The sequence below is a fragment of the Manis pentadactyla genome, chromosome 3, assembly GCF_030020395.1.
Source record: "Manis pentadactyla isolate mManPen7 chromosome 3, mManPen7.hap1, whole genome shotgun sequence".
Classification (NCBI taxonomy): Eukaryota; Metazoa; Chordata; class Mammalia; order Pholidota; family Manidae; genus Manis; species Manis pentadactyla.
Window position 1 is genome coordinate 155,471,103 of NC_080021.1, and position 17,560 is coordinate 155,488,662.

The 17,560-nt window shown below is 44.9% G+C and overlaps 1 protein-coding gene across 2 annotated transcripts in view; it reads left to right on the plus strand.

Moving 5' to 3' along the window:
- The window catches only part of DMRT1 (doublesex and mab-3 related transcription factor 1), a 92,979-nt gene that overhangs the window by 27,658 nt on the left and 47,761 nt on the right, over positions 1-17,560 (plus strand). The window contains exons 3-4 of one of the 2 annotated variants that reach the window (XM_036928422.2): positions 3,672-3,679; positions 6,523-6,804. In XM_036928422.2, the coding sequence (XP_036784317.1) occupies positions 3,672-3,679; positions 6,523-6,804 (290 nt within the window). Of the gene's footprint in view, positions 1-3,671; positions 3,680-6,520; positions 6,805-17,560 lie in introns of both variants that reach the window. The other variant, XM_036928421.2, reaches the window with a different exon arrangement.

Genomic DNA, 17,560 nt, shown 5'->3' on the forward strand with positions numbered 1-17,560 from the left:
TATGTAACTGTGCAAGTAGTTTTGACTTTGTGGATCCTTGAAAGGGAGTTGGGGTGGGGGTGGGCTGGCACCAATGACATTTTTGGAGTGCTGCAGTAAGTGTAAAGGTGTAGCTCCCAGGCGTTAAAACATCAACTTCTGATGGGTTTAAAGCAGTTCTCAACTGGCTGTTGCTGGTATCACCCTGCCAGCTGTGAACAGTTCTGACGCCCGGGTGCCCCTCCAGAGGATCTCCTGTAAATTCCCAGTCTTGAGGAATTTACTCCCCACCCCCCACCGCAGCCAAGAGCTTCTGGTTTAGAGGCTAGTTCTGTTCCTGGGGGGCCCAGCCCTTCTCAGCAATTGGTAAGGTTACCATCCATGATGACTTGAAACAGTTTACAAGACAAAATACCTGACTGAAAAGTAAGGATATCAAATTGAACTAGGTATAATCTTAAGTTGACTGAAAGTCATGTGAAACAGTTATGATTAGTCATTTTGTTTTTTAACTCCTCGCATTTACTTAAGCATCCACTCTTTCACTGCAGGTCACTATCCTGGAGGAGAAAAGATCAACATCTATGATCTTATTTTAAAAAGAAAGTTACAGAAGCAGAATCTAAATCCCAAACCTCAAGGGGGCTGGCCACATGCAGACTTAAACCCAGACACCTCTATGGTCAGCATGCTTTGGGCCTGAGCAGAAAGACCCTGAGAAGCTAAGCCCCTGCATCTCAAGTTCTCTGAATACAGTTCAGAGCAGACCTTTCCTGTGGACCCAAGTTTATGTACACCATCAGTCAGAAATGCTCCTCATTTAAAAGGTGCTCAGTAGGAGAGAGTAAAAAGATTCGAGAAGGGATTCTCCATGCCACTTCTTCCAGAAAGTGCACTGTGGGGAGGAAACAGTCACACTGCTTCTCTCACCCCCTCCTGACTCCTGCTTACCTCCAGCCTGTCTGTTGCAGGGCCTGCTCCATCTGCTGGGAGGTGTTGACAGTCTCAAACTGTCTCTGGCTTCTTGCCAGTGATAGGAAATTCTGAGCCGGCCGGGAGAAAACCTCTTTCTTAGCCGCCAGATAGGCTTTCATGACCATGAGACATTTTCTCATAAAGTCAGAGAAGTGACATTTTCTCCATATCTGCCTCCTGCGGTAGGGCTAATGGTTTTCCTGGGAACAGGACTGCTGGTAGGTGGGCAGGTGTGTGAGACTGGCATTGCCGCGATGCCGTCAGCCGCTCCATGTGATTTCACCTTGGAGCAGAGTCCAAACTCCATCGTGCTGTGCTGGTGGCGACCTCGTTCTCATCCTGCCGGGGACTCTGGGCTCTGCCTGCCCGAATGTGCAGGCCTCTTGGCCATCCCAGAATTTTTTTTGTGCTGTGTTACTTGGAATGCCTTCCAACCCTCTCTGCATTGTATGTGTGCGTGTGTGCACGCCTTTGCGTGTCTTCTGCTATAAAACCTTTTCTGATCCCTCAAATTCTCCCTTGTTCTCTATGCCAACACAGAGTCAGCTCCTTGAGGGCAGGGGTTGGCTTTTGCTTGATTGTTGGCTTTCCCTTGCCCAGCACTGTGGGAACTGCTGCACAGAACAGCTGTGGTTGTCACTGACTAGGCTTTTCGATGGCCTCAGGGCAGCCTGTGTCAGATTTTAGCAGCTGCCTTGGAAGGCCTGTACTGCTTTTCCCCTGTTTTTATTTTCTCCATCTTCCCCCAATATCTCTCTAATATGGTTTCTTAGACCTGGCCACCAACAATCTCTTTCTCTCTCTCTCCACTTAAAAAAATTTCCCAGGTAGAAAAGGAGAAACGGGCTCACACATATTCAGTGCCGTGTGAACTGGGCCATGTTAGTGAGTCGGCAGCGGCACAGCTTGTACACTGAAGGCTGGACTTGATCCTGTGCTCCCGTCCACCCAGCTCTGTTTCCCGCAGCCGTGGGCAGTCTCTCCTGGGCGTGTGTTTGGGGTTCTCCCCTTACTGATGAGCCCTGCGGCCTCAGGGACTCTGTCCTTTGTCTCCCAAGGTACGAGACAGGTTGCCATGGACACAGTGGGTGTTCAGTAAGATTATTGCATCGAACGTGAATTGTGTCTCCAGCAGGGGAAGGTGACAGTTGTGGTGGTGTCCCTCTCATGATCTCAGTCACCAGTTGGTGTGGTATGAGCAGTAGGCACACTGCCACCTCGGTGACCAGGCCCTTCTCGGCACCAGCTCTGCTTCATCTCAGAAACCGCACCTGCTTCCTTGGTCGGGATGCCAAGCCTCTCTGGGGTTAGCTGAATGTGCGGAGGGCTCCGGTGTCCGCTCACATCCACTCTTCTCCCCACGTTGCTCTCGCCTGGTCCTCTCCCTCGCAGAGGAACAGTCCTGAGGCATCACACGGATTTTTCGGTGCTTCCTAAGTCTCAGAGGTGCAAGGGCCGTCCACGGGGACACAGGGTCGCCCTGCGAGGAGAGTGCTAGAAGCAGGGAGCTGACTACACCTCCTTGTTCCAGTGGGATGCCGTCTTCCTCCAGATTCCACGACAAATCCTCATCACACCACTTAGTCTTTTTCCTAAGACCTTAATTTCCCTTGAAAAAAAAAAAAAGAAGGGGGAAAATGACTTGTACTTTTTCTGTACCCTCTTTGCACTCAGCACAACTCTTTAGTTGATGGCAAACAATTTTGAGTTCTCAGACTTAGTGGCGACCAGTTTTGCCTGATAGGTTACTCTTAAAATCTAGAAGCTAAGTAGGACAGGCACCAAGCAATGTATGGGATTACAAGGAAAAGTAAAACCTGGCGTAATAAATTAACCATTTACATAAGTAAGGTCTTGGTGAATCACAAATAGCCTTATTGTTTGTGAATTGTTAATTTTGGGGTCATCTGTGTTCTTTCATGTAAGAAATGGGGGTATTGGTTTTGTCATTATGAAGGGAGTATGGCCCTGGGTTTGGATGTAAAGGACTCAAAGTGCAACAACTCTAGGAATCTTGACACTAGAGAAGAGTGGGGAAAAAAAGCCTTCACATACCTTAAAATGAATTACTGGTTAACTACTATTAATATGCCATGGGCCTGGAGACCAGCATATAACACTGCAAGATCAATAAGGGTATTTATCATGTGTGGGTATCGATCTGTCACAAAGGAGTGAATCATATTTCATGCTGCCTAAGTTAGTGCAAAAAAAGTAGCAGAGGGACTGGGAAGCCTTATTGGAGAACTGGCGTGTAAATGGTGAATGTACAGAGCTACACATATGAGCATTGGAATGACAAGTGATCGAGTCTGCAAGCTCTGTCTCTGTTCGATGAGGCTGTTGGTCATTTCTCCAGATACATGACTTCCCAGTTCCTGCTGCCTTTCCTAGCTATTGAAACCAGTCCTGCTGATCTTTTGTCTTGTTGCGCATATTAGGACAGTAGCAGTTATGAACAGCAACATTTAATCCAACTTTGTACTTCCATTTGGAGGAAATAAAATATGGGCAAATGGAAGAGTGATGACATTGTTAATTAGCTACAATCAGCTGTAGCAAAACAGATCCGTGCTGTGATCTGACATAGCATTTTATTAGGCTTTACTATGCAGTTTATTGCAGCCATTCTCTTGTTAACCTGACAATTATTACTCACATCAATTTGTTGCTGGATAAACTGAGGCCTGATAAAAGGTCCTGAGGCCTGATGAAAGGTCCTGAGGTTTGATGCCAAAATTCATAAACCTGTGCCCTGATTCTAGAATGCTGGTGTCCTTGGGTTTCTATTATATTCTTTACCTATTGCTATATTTTGTTTTCTTTATTAAGAAGCTTGCTTTTGAAGGGCAGACCCTATGGGGTATCCAATTTTTTTCCAATGTAGGGACAGGAATAGCATCTAAAATGTCTTCCTAAATGTCTGTGTATGAGATTGAATTCAGATGTCCCATTGATGCTTATGACTGGGTGGTAATAATATGTCATTCATTCCTTCTTTGATTCATATAACTTATCATTGTTGTGAAATTTGTATTCCTTTTGTAATCAGGTAAACAATAAAGACATTACATTGAGAACAAAAGAATTAGATACTGAAAGCCACATATTATGGCACTCAATTGGTGTTTAAAGATAGGAAAATGACCCATGGGAAAGTTCAGGACGAGAATGACATGTACCTTCTCCAGATGCACTGTGCAGTAATGGAACTGGAATTTCTCATCTCAGTAGAAGAGAAGGAGGCAAGAAAGGAAAGAAATATAAGGAAATAGTGGCTTGACAATGCATTGGCACATGGCTGGATATCGTATCCTTTCAGAGAAAAGAGACTAAGTGCTGATTTAAAAATAAACCTGTAAAAATACATTTTACTTTGTTCTCAAGCGAACCTTCCAGAGTGAGCATCTGTCATGCCTGCCCCTGTCTATTTTCTCTCTCCTTCCACACATTGAGCCCATGGACACTTTCTGAGCACTTGCTCTGGGCCATGCATTGATTGTCCTGGGAAACTTCTCTCCGCTAGCTGCTTCTCCCTGCTTGCATATGCTCAACCCTTCTCTATGTTTTAAAAATGAAATAACATCTTGTTACTCCTTGGATCTTCTGGGTTTTTCCTCACATTAATTTTGATGCCAGGCTGCTTGAAAAACCACTGTCCTTTGATCCACAAGTATTTACCACTATGCGTCTGGCAGGGAGCTGGGAGGCATAGGCCTCTTGCCGATCCTAGTTCTGTTGGGAGAGAAGGCCCTCCACCATGCTCATCTCTCTTTCCTCACTGCTTACTTGTTCCCGGATTTCCGGCAGGCGTCTGCTCCTTCCATCAGGCTAAAACCACAAAGCCCTCACAATCTGCGTCGCCTCTGGCCTCTGACGCTGTTCTCTCCACAGGTCTCCATGATTCCAGACTTGGTTGTCTTGTCTTTTCTCCGAACGTGCTCTTCCCTAACAGCTCCGTCCCTCTCTCCCTGGATGCAATGGGCATCTCGGGGTGCTGGCGGTGGGGAGACTTGTGAACCTCAGCTTCCACCCTTGGCCGCTCCCATGAGCGTGTGTGTCAGGTTTCTCACCCACGTTTGCCTTCCCCACCTGTGTGGGCCTCTGGCACCCTGATTAAGCAGACACTCCTCACCTCCCTCTCCTCTGCCTTGCCCAGGCTCCCTGCTCTCCCCCAAATGTGTTTCTTTGCCTTCTCCTGCCTCTTAGTTCCTGACCATCCCATGGGTCCCCCGTTCTGCCGAGCTTTGTCTCCCATGTGTCCCGGGCACGGGTCGTCCTGTTCTGTTTACAAGCCCATGGTTCTCCCACTGGCTGCCTAATGGGCCTCCTACCTCTGGTCTCTCTTCCCTTCACTTGTCTTAAGAATCGCCATGAGATAGCTCACCCCAGCACACACTTCTGACCCGCTGTGCTCCTTGCTCAGAAATCCTCAGTTTGCTCCACTCCCTGAAGGGTTCAGAGAGCTGGACCGAGGCTTTCCCTCCCCAGGCTCCTGCCCACCTGGACCTCTTTTACCCTGTATGTGCCCAGCTCTCCAGCCTGACTGCCCTGCCCGTCACTCCTAACTATCCTCCCGCTTGATTGCTTCCGTTACTTCGTCCTGCCTGCCTTTTTCTCATGACTCTTTATCATTCCTCACCGATTTCCTGCTCCACTTTTAAAGTGCAATTCAGAGGCACTTTTTTCTGTGAAGGTCTCTATAATCCCTTTCTAGGCTGCAAGCTGTCTTTCCAGCCTTTGAATTTCCATAAAAGTTTCTGGGTATTCCTGTGCAACAATCCCTGTTAGTATTTGTAAACCTATCATATCTTTTATCCTAGACTGTAGACTCCCTGCAGGCAGGGCATCCTGAGGCCTTGCCGCCATTTCAGGCACCTGGTTCAACTCTTTGAACATCGTTTAATGTTCATTAGGAGTCCATTTGCTTGTTTATTTGCATCAACACACTTTTAAAGTCTTAGACCCAGGGTTGGCAAACCACAGCCTGTGGGCCATTTTGGCCCACAGCTTGTGTTTGTGAATAAAGCTTTATGGCAACAGGATCACAGGTTTATGTGATTTATGCAACTGAATGGTCCACAAAGCCTAAAATACTGACTAACTGGCCTTTTACATATCTATGTGGTTGTCATGGTTCGGGTGCTGGGATTTTTTCATTAACTTTATTTAAAGTGAAGTATAATGAATTTTGTTGTAAAAATGTTGCAAACAGCCAAGTTAACTAGATTTGATCTCTAATTTCTTGGCATTAGAATAGGAACTTCTGGTTAGGAATTAGACCCAGTCAGGATTTATGTAATTAAAATGACTCCTGAAATGTTTTTGGTATTCTTAATAAAAGCAGACACCAAGAGTCTGTCAACTGTGCCACCAGAGAGTTACACCAACCTCAGGGACCCTCCTTCATCTCCGCCACAGGAGAAAGCAGTGTGCTCAAGGGCCTTGCCCTGAAGCTCTGCAGACTTGAAGAGAGAGACCATACACTGCCGAGTTTAGAGGTAACATTTTGTAGACCTCTACATTAACACCATGTTGTTTTTCTTTTTCTTTTTTTCCTTTCCAGAGGGACGTATGGTCATCCAGGATATTCCCGCTGTCACCAGCAGAGGGCACATGGAGAACACGCCTGACCTGGTTTCTGACTCCACCTACTACGGCAGCTTTTACCAGCCGTCTCTGTTCCCGTACTACAACAACCTGTACACTTACCCGCAGTACTCCATGGCCTTGGCTGCTGAAACCTCTTCTGGGGAGGTGGGAAGTTCCCTGGGGGGATCCACTGTGAAGAACAGCCTTCTGAGCCTCCCAGCACCTTATGTGCCTGGTCAGGCTGGAAACCAGTGGCAGGTAAGATGTTACTGGAGTGTGAACTGGATACGTGAAAACCACACATACACACGCACACACAACTCGGCACGTGTGTGTGCACATTATACAATATGTGTAAAAAATCTTTGCTCTACACATAATGTGATTTACCCCAGAAGTTGACTGCAGTTGGAAAGAAATATGCACATATTTGTGTTTTCAAATTTTACTCTCTGTATTTTTCAGTGTCATTTTGCATAAACACCCAGTTGGCCGGAGTCAGATTCACAAGTGGCTGACTGTATAACCCCTTCCAGCTTTGCCCCCATTTTCTTTGGACAGCTTAGAAAATGCTGTATGCAGCCTTCTTAGAGGTGAATTTGCACCCTGAGAGAGAGAAGTGCTGTAATCTGTGTGTTTTTGTGGAAGAAAGGTAAGGAGGGAATTAGATCACTTGTGCTGGGCTGGTATTGATGCATTTTTAGCTGGAAATAGAGGTCAGTTGTTCATGCTCTTCAGTACAGATTTTTAATTTGTGTGCAATCAAGAGCTTTTAACGTTTGGGGTAAAACAAAGCATTTTGTATTGTCAGTGCTTATCTAGGGCTTCTGCTTCCTCAAGTTTAACCATTTCCATCATGCTGGTATATTAGCAGCAGATTCAAGGCATTGAGAACATTCACAGGCTGGAATACCATGTTGTGGTAATGTGTACATGTATGCTTAGACTCAACACCTCCAAGCCCCCTTCAGCTGTACGGTTGATTCTGTGAGAACTGTTCTCATTTGGATGCATTTACCATGCTCAGGCTTTCTCAGCTTGGATTTGATTCCAACACAATGTGATGTGTATATATATACATGAGGATTTAGGGCAAATCTTTGACCTTCTTAGGCTGCTTTAAAAAAAAACCTGAGTTGGAATTTTCCTTTGAGCAATTCTATTCCGTTTGGCATTTTTTAGGTGTGAGGAAGTTACTTATATTTGAGTCAGCCCACTTTTGGATTCTCTGACTACCATTAGGGTTCTGACTTCTTTGGAGTGTTAATATGTCAGCAGCTATCCACTGGGCTTACACAGTTTCATAAGTTTTCCATATGTTTTGTTTTTAGAATCATGTTTTTTATAAAGGGAGCTTAAAGCATATTGGTGTTAGAATTGGGAGATAATATGAGCATAAAGGAAATGCAATGATACTTTGGATCTTCAAGCTGGATCCCTACAGGCCTTTCAAAGTGCCAGCTGGATTTGGTGATTTGGGGAAGGTTTTAGGTTGATTTCTGTTAGAGACTCTCCTCTGAAAGGAGAAAGAAGCATCTTGTAGTTCTAAAAACCTCAGCTCATCCTGCAGACTCCCAGGCACCACGGACTACAGTTGGAGTGTCCTGGTTTTCTGGTTACTTCAAGGCTTTAAGCATAGAGTAGGGAAGGTCTTACTGGCTTCTGAGAAAGGAAAATCTTAGGTGTTTTCTGAAAGAAAGGCAGCTCATGATCAGCTTTACAACAGAGTGAGGAATATCCTAAATTAATCAACCCTCCTACTTTGTCAAAATTTTCCAGATCGGGTGTGATGCTTGACACACTAATGTACATGAAATCCACCTAGAAAACCTGGGAAGGATATGGCAAGGTCTTGGGTTTCCTTGGAGTCTCCTTACCAAAGTCCACCCTCTTTCGGACACGGGTTGTCTTGTGCAGCAGCATTACCTGGTCTTGGAGACCTGTCTCAATTGCTGTGTGCCAGGAGAGATGCCCCTGAGAGCATGTTTGTGCACCACTGCTAGTAAAGGTGGGGGCGAAAATCTTGCCCAAACTTTGTCAGTCCTGTGGGGAGCATGTTTGCACATCTCGTTCGACAACCACCACTTACTACGCTGGGGAGAGGTGCCACTGCTTAGCCACCCCTAGAGACTCTGAGGCATCATTTAATGTATGAGTTTGTTTTCCCCTAGGGCTGGGCTTAAGTTTTTCTATTTTTTAGCCATCTTCCATTGGTAATACATTCTCACATAACAAATTATTTTGCAGGAACAGGTCCCTCCCTGCCACTGTAGGTGATGCCCATTCTTCTTCGGCATAACGCTGAAATTGTAGCTGCCGTTGATTGCCCACTGATCCTCGCTGCTGCCCCAGGAAGCAGATGGTTTCCTTCTTACAAGGGAGGACACTGAGACTCAGAGGGCCAACTAATCTAGAGTCAGACAGCCACCAAACGGGAGAAGCTGGAGTTGGCATCTGTATCTGTCTGACTCTAAGGGTGCTTCTCAGTGCTGCCTGCTTATCAGGGGGTGCAGAACTGCCATCAACGAAATACAAATTCTGAAGCCCTCTTCCATTCTGTAGGGCTTGGAATTCCTACCTACATCTTTTGCTTCTCACTGGGGATCTTCTTGGAACCTCTTCTGATTGTCATTGTTTACTTGTGGAGGTTGGAAATACACAGAAAATTCTAGAATATGGTTACTTCAGATGGCTGAGAATGGGGCCTCCAGTGCTTTCCTGAAAAATGCCTTCTTGGCCATTGGTGTTTAAAATATATGCTGAATTCCTTATTATTTGTAAGTTGCATTTGGAATTTGCATACAAATTTCCTGTGAATGTGATAATCAATAAAACATATCTAGGCACACCTGCAGTGTGTATATAATGTAGAAAATGACCCTAACAATTAAGATAAGGGAGCTTGACCCCTCCATCCCTTCTAAGTCTGACATTTTATGAGTCTGTGGATTAATCTTACAACCAAGTATAAATGCAAGCTTAACTTAAAACCTTATAGTCATGCCCACAAAAAATTAGTTTTCTTGGAAATCAACTCTTCTTACATTAAAAATACAAGAGCCAACGTAGTTTTAAGCTGTCAATTTACAAATGACAGGTGCCCACCAGTCCAGTGATGATCAGAGCCGAAATGGTTCCTACAGTGTTCTAATTCACCCCCATTCTGCTGCAGAGAAAACTGTGGTCCAGAGCTAAAATGATTTATTTGCTCAGCACCCACATCTAGTTGATGGCAGAGCCTGGACTTGTAACCAAGCCTGTTTATTTAGGGGAATGATACGATGAGCTTTGGGGAACATGGACTCTCACTTATATTCAATTCTAACTGTGCTTTAACTGTTCATGCAGCTTTGAGCGAAGAACTGAGCCCTCTGTATCCCTAGTTGTTTGTAAAGTGGGCAGAGTACCACCTTTGTAGGATTGTGGCATGGATGGTTACATAAGGCAGGGTAATATCTGAAATGAGATGATTACTATTAGTAGGACTTTCTGTGTACACCAAGAAGTGTTATGCTGATAGTAACTGCAGCAAATTATTTGATTAGTCATGATTTTCATTTGACTCTGCTTTTTAAAAAAAATATATATTCAATTTTCAGCTTTTTGTTCTAATGTATTTTAGTTAGCTACCTCAGATCCTCTCTGTAACAAGGTAGGCTATACATAATACACAGCTTAGATATGAACCACTAAGGAATGATATGTGAATATGGGCCAGGTATGAATGTATATGGAATAATTTTTATTGTGGTTAGAGAAGAATTTGATCCAATCAGGAAATAGAAACCTGAAAACATAGGGAAAAGTTATAATGTGCAAAATACGTTTACTATGGTGTATGTGTTATAAAGAAGTACTGTTCAATTAAATGGTGAGCCCCTACAGATAATACTTAAAACCAGTAAGTGTTATTATTGATAAGGATTCAGGTGGCCCACTTTTTCACCAAGTCATCAAGACAAGACAGAGTGTAGGGAACAGTGGTCTGGCACAGGGCCTCCCTCAGCCTTGCTGTTCCTGCTGTGTAGGAAGGTGCCCTGGCTCTGCTCTTGGGGCCAGGCCTTGCCCCATCCTGGTGGAAGCTCCCAGGGGGAGGTCGCACTGGGGCCATCCTCTCAGGTGCTGCCGTGCATTTCTGTCGCAGCTGGTGTCCCACAGCTGCACCCGGAGAGCGCTGTGCTAGTCCCTCCTGACGGATCCTCTCTTAGTCTGACCCCAGCTCGACCTGTAGGGCTGGAATCTTAGGCAGCGTCTACTTTTTGACTCTTTGATCAATAATAACACTTTGATCAATAATAACCTTATCAATAATAACACTTACTGGTTTTAAGTATTATCTGTAGGGGCTCACCATTTAATTGAACAGTACTTCTTTATAACACATACACCATAGTAAACGTATCTACTTTTTGACTCTTTGTCACTGAGACCCAGCATAACTGTTCACCAGAGCGAGTCATCGTTTTGTAAGTCATCCTTCCTCCCTTGCTGCTTTGTGTATTGGTGTCGTTTAAGGGAGCAGCACAAATATTTTTCAACCAAGAGCTTTCTGATTCCTAGGAAAAATTGACTTTAGTGGAGAGCATTATAATTTTTGAAAGCTAGACCTTAGTTACCATTGACTTTTTATTGTAGAGTTGAGACTTCCTGTCTCTCTACAAAATGAAGCAAACCACATGTAATTTTTGAGCACACTAAGTGCAAAACCTATATTTAAAAAATAGAGTGGGGCACTGGGTCCACATCCCAGAATCTCAAGGCTCTTTTGTGTTAATGCCCTGCATGCCGAAAGCTGCTTTAATCGCTTTTAGTCTGTCTCCAGCACTGGAGATTTGTGGCCCAATCATAGATTCCTGTCCTGTTGTGAAACAGGAATAACATTTGTGACACTGGAACAAACTCACGATGAATGGCTGGTTCCACTGACCAGCAGCTCAATTTCACTTCTGCATTTAATTGCCTGCAAAAGCTGTTTATTGCCTTGTGCACTCCTCCACGGCAACATTATCTCTTAAATAAACATGTTGTACCAGGTTGACAAGGGAGAGGGTGCATATCGAGTGAGCAGAAATAAATACGGGAGGACTCGGAGCCATACCTGGGATCCCCTTCAGGCCCTGTGGCAGGCGCCCTTGTGATCGTGTTTCAGAAGCTTGTGCCATGGATGTGTAGACTCACATTCTGGCCACAGCCAGGGTGTGGTCGCAATGGCAACATAGGTGATTGTATTCTTTCTAGTGGCTATTTTAGTCTCAGTCTAAGGTGTCTCATGATATGGTTGCCCATTTATGATTATGCACCTCCTGGAGTGTATCCATTCATTAAATAACCATGCATGGAAGTCCCACTAAGTGCTAGGGATCTACATTGAACCAGACAAAAGTGCAAAAAGTGGGTCTTGGGGGATGTCTGTTGTTGTCTTGTGGGAAATGAGCAGGGGAGTTGGGGATCATCTAAGTAGCCCTGGTTTTGAAGCAGATTCAGGTAGGAAGGCAACCAGATTCTAGCAAGCGGGCCTCAGGACACAGAGAAAGGCGCTCCCTCGTGAGCATTCCTGGGGTGGCCTGCCAGCACTTTTGACTGCCTGCATAGCCTACCTATAACGAGCTGTTGCTCTCCATCTCTAACATGCACCCTGACCAGGCCCTTGTTTTCACACCGCTTCTCTTTTTATTAGCATGGCTCAGCATCAGGACACTGGGCGTGCCGAAAGCATACAGAGAAGTGACTTCTTAAGCATGTGCTGTGTGCCGCTGCAGCCCCTCCCCATCTGGGGCCTGGAAGGCCTGCAGGAGCATCCAGCAGTGGGGGCGTGGGGATATGATGATTCATAGTCTTTTAAAAGAAATTCCTAAACTTAAAAAATGCTTTGTCAGGGAGAAGGTCTTAGAATGCAAAATCCACTTCAATTTTTAAGATGAAGTAGGAGGCTTCAGAAAACTTTTTGTGTTTGCCTCGGACCACTGAGTGGCACTGTCAGAACCCAAGATAATGTGCATCTGGCTACCTCAGACTCGGGCGTGGGTAATTCCCAGCTGAGAAACAGGAAGTGACTGGTGGAACGCAGCTGGTTAATGGAGACCCAAGCCCCAAACCCGGGCCTTTTTTCCCTTGGTCAGGTGCTCTGCCTACAAACCATCTTGTGATCTGCTGAGCTGCTCGCTCCAACCCTATGGCCCACATCACCCACAGATTAAACTGGCTTCCCTCTTTAGACCAAACTGTTACTGGCCACTACTTGGTGGACGGATGTTAACTGGCTTTTTCCTCTGGAAAGAAAAATAGATGAAGTTTGCAAGAAGACACAAGAGGCGTTTACAAGGACAGACTCTATTTAAAACACGTGAAGCAATTTATTTCCTCAGGAAAAGGTAATTAAAATAGATACGGCCTTTGGGTATTAGGACTAACAACTCTAATTTGGTTTCTTAAGGGAGAATTATAGAGACTTAATGCTTGTTGATGGAAAGGTTTCTGAGTTCTGTAGCTGTGATGGGAGGCATTTATTTTATATCTGACCACTTCTGTGAACTCTATTATTGTAATATTTTTATAGTTGTTTATTGTGGGCTATCTAGGTTAGACATAGACAAATGTTGGTGCTGACATTTTTCTCCCCCGCAAATACCTCTAGTTCTGGTTTGTGTTCTTAGTGTTTTATTCAGTTTAGATTCCAGCTGCGGATGTTGGTGGTGGCTTGTTCCTTATTTTACTGGGAGTATGTCTGGCAGGATGTTACTGTGCTGGTTTCCAGGGAAATGAAGAAAGTAAGAAGTGACTTTTTCTTAAAGCCACGGTATTCGATTCAAAAGCCTGTTTTTATTGAGACTGTACCCTTCCATTTATTAAAAAAATAATGATCCTCTGAGGTGGCAGAGTTTCTTTTGTAAATGCCCTTACACGGCAACATAAAATGATGGCAACACTCTCCCATTGTCCCCTGCCTCTTTTTTTTACATCTTAGTGAGCTGAAGCCCAGAATCTAAAAGCCTCTGCCTCAGTCATTGAAGACCCAGCATTTTGTGGGACTCCTTGACATGCACTCCAAGTAGGTCCTGCCATCTGGTATGGTAAGGGTTTAGGGATTGGACCTGCTAGGTCACAAGGCCAGTCTTGGAGAATTTTCTGTCTAAAGAAACATAAAAGTCACCATAGACCACAAGAAATTAAAGCCAGTGACATGAAGGTGGTTTTGGGCTTCTCCACGTTTGGAGGTCACATTTCTTCTACTATGCATTTTCCTTTACGTGGCCTGTTAAGTCTTTGCCATGTCTTCACTTTTCTCTTCTGAAGCATAATACCTCATTACGTTCTTTTAAGGAGAATTAATAAAGCCACATCTCTTGAGCCTCTTGAGCTACTCATATTCCTGCTGGGAGAAAGCTTCTGTTTGTCAGCCGGCACCATGAGAGCAGTTCTCATTCATCCGGTGAGCCACTCCAGGCCTTGCAGCCTGAATGAGTGCAGTCCCGGCTTTCTGTTGTTAAACTGTCACCTTACTTATGTGCACTTTGACACAGGAATTACTGTTCTGTCTCATTCTGGATGCTTACAAGTGATGGTCATGACTGCCATCGTCTGAACTGCATTACAGCTTTCCTTCAAGGAATTGCTGTTTTGTTTCACAAATTATGAAACTGATTGTACACCATTGATTTCTGCAGTGAGGGCAGTTGTTTGTAAGAGTCGTTCCCTGTGATGACTGTTTTCTTGGTGACCCTGTGTCTGGAACAAAACTGGGAAGTGATGGGCATTTTAGAAGCTGAAACCAGACGGTTGATGTGACAGGCTGAGGATATGTTTTAAGTAGAGCACTGCAGAGTGGAGACATTTTTCAGAGTATTTTGGTAAAAACATGTATGCCATAAGAAAGTGGAACTGGCTTATGGAAACCCAGGCCCTGGGGACGGTAGCTCTCACTCCGAGAGAGCACCTAGGGTCAGGGGCTGAGCCCCCAACCTCCAAAGGGACTGGTTCCATAGCCTGGCTAAAATGGCCCAGTAGCACCCCAAGAAATCCAGAGAGAGGGTCAACTCAGGTGTTTGGGGACCTTGGGGAGGCTCCAGGAAGTCCTGGGCAAGTCCTTCAGGTTCATTTCCATTCCTACGTGAGTTCAGTTTACCTGGACTGAGTTTGGAAAGCCTTGGTGAGGGCCAGTCCCCTGCAGGGATGAGTCCCCCATTCTGTGGCGTCAGGAAGACCTGCATTATCCATCTGTTTCGGGATTGTTACACAGCCTGATCTTGGACACACTAGTATCAGGTTAGTAAATAACAGTCGTTTGGGGTTCTGTAATCTGCTTGCAAATTCAATAATTAGGTCACAGTTTTTGAAAGCTGTCAGATTTGATTTGTTTGAGCTGGTAGCCAAATGCATATCTATTTATATTTGCCCTCATAGTATCCTTTTCCCCCTAAGCAGATGTATGTTAAATAAAATTAGTTGTTCCTCAGAATGCTTAAGTGCATGCGGGAGTGATGCTCAGATTTCTCGGGAGTCCATGTTTCTGTGGATTAAGTGTTCCTCAATGATTGAATAAAGACCAAAATCAGGGCAATGTGTAACAGGCTGCTTTGCTCTAATTTTTTAAATTGCAGTAGGAATATTATTATAGAAAAATAAAAAGAACAGGGTTACAAAAAATCTCTAACATATTACAGAGTGTGTGTATAAGAAACTCCTTTGTGCATTCATCATCACCCATTCATTGAGTGCCAGCTCTGTGCCTAGCACTGAGCTAGGCTATCCTGACCCTCAAATCCTAGTGCACAGTGGAGTGGATGAGGGGAGAATCAAAGGACACATAATTCTCTAATTGCCATTGTGCTCAGTCTGGAGGTTCCCTGGGAAGGACTGAGGAAGGTGGGCCCTGTGCAGTGGTGTACCAAGGGGTGGGGTGGGGCAGGGTGAAGTCCAAGTCTCAATCACTGCTCTTGTTGAGAGTTGCCACTGCATAGTGATAATTAAATGAAGATTGACTTAATGAGTTTTATTATTTCTTAAAAATTCTCTATAGAGCACACCCCTTTATTGCCTGACCCAGGGCAGGTTCCTTCCAGTGCCCCCTTCTTGGTACCAGCGACCCTGTGGACATCGTCCTTGAGATGCACAGCCTCCTGTGGAGGTTGTTGGGGGGTTGTGGGGAGTCATAAGACTGAGAAGTAGGAGAAAGGGATTGTCGTCTTGTTTTATTGTTCATCACCTTTTTCTTCACCTTCCTCTTGAAAACACTCTTTTTGGCAATTCCCAGTTCTTATCAACCAGTGCTGGGAGAATAAAGGCAGATATAATAATTCCATGTCTTGGAAACCAAAAATGTGAGGGAACAGTCTTCTCTCTCTCTCTCCCTTCCTCCCCCAGTCCCTCTCTCTGTGTTTGGTAGTGGCAGTGTAGGATCTTGAGAAGGTTTTTTTTAACTTTAAAAAATTCTTAAAGAATGGATTTCTCTTTCAAATACCAAGCAAAATGTGTATGTACTTAAAATATTGAAAGTATGTAGTGGGAAGATTTTTCTGTCTCCTTTGTTACTAGATCCCTGACATACCACTGAGAGGGCTCAGAGCCCCCTAGTAGCAAACCCAAAAGATGGGTCTGTGGGTGTGACGGCCACCATCCCGCTGATGCTCCCACAGCAGGGGGGCCGTGAGGGGCTGGGGAGGGTGCCACGCAAAGTTGATGCCGGGCACTTCGCGTCCGATACTCTGCCTAGCCCTTCACCACGGCCCTGTCAGGCACTGCTGCCCCTTTTGTGGGTGAGGGATCAGAGGCTTGGGGAGATGAACAACTTGCCGGTACAACACGATTGGTAAGTAGAAGGTGTGGGGGTTGGAGATGGAACCGGGGTTTGCCTGACAGCAGAGGGCACATTCGTTGCCATTAGACCTCTGCCTGCCTGTAGGGCCGCACACATTTCTGGTTTTCCTTGTATGAAGCCTTAAGAGGTGTTGTTGGCCACCCCCCTGTCACTCCATTCTGTGTACTTCAGGTAAACAGATTTTTGGTCATTCTCGTGTTATTTGATTACTTAGAGCAGACTCTGTCCACTGTGGTTTTGGAGTGGGAGGGGCCTTTCCATGCCACTAACACACCATGAGATGGGTCAGCCCCTCTACGGTCACTAGCCTGCATCGGAAGTTTTAGTACCAGTTGGGGTGAAGTGTGTGACTATGTGCATGTGTGTGTGCTCACACTTAGAAGGGGGTCCAATCTCACCTTGCTCACCAAGCAGTCTATCATGTTCAGTACTTATAAGATACCCTTCACACTGCTGATTTATGCTCAAAGTATCCTAATGTTTCTGACAGCTCATGTGTGACATGAATATAATCCATATTTCTTAGAGCAGCTAATCCAAGTGGCTTATTTCCCAATACTGCTGATGGGGCTATATCTCTTGATGTCACAGCCATTGAGATTCTGATGGTAACATATTGTTTGTGGGTCACTAGTTTTGTCTAAAACTGTAGGTTGGAACAGAGTAGCAAAGGTTAATTAAGTTTGTCCATCAAGATGGGAACAGCGATGGATGCCTCCCATACTTCTGGTCCTAAAATCAAAGGTCCTGAATATGTGGTTATAGGCATCTTTTCTTCTCATTTTTCAGACTGTGCCCACTCCCACCTGCCAAAGTTTCTTACTTGATCTTAAAGCAGTGAAAATGTGAAGAGTTGTTAAAAAAATTAAAGGTAGTGAGTAGTGCTTTATGAGAAGCAGATATCTTAATTCAAATGGGAAAAGTGACTTGCTTTAGTACAGAGATGCTTCCGAGGCCAAGTTGCTTTGAATCCTGCCTTCTCTGCCTAGTCCCTTTGTGAGCAGAGCCCAGTCATTTGATTTCTCTGAGCAGTTCTCCAATGTTAATGTTTATTATATCATGAGGACTCGATGAGATAACAGGACCTGTCTTTAGAGATCTCTCAATAAATGCTCATTTTCATCCTCTGAAATTGGGTGTAGTCAGCATTTTCTCAGGTAAGTTACTGAATGTTACCATTATAAGGCCCCTCTGCCTATT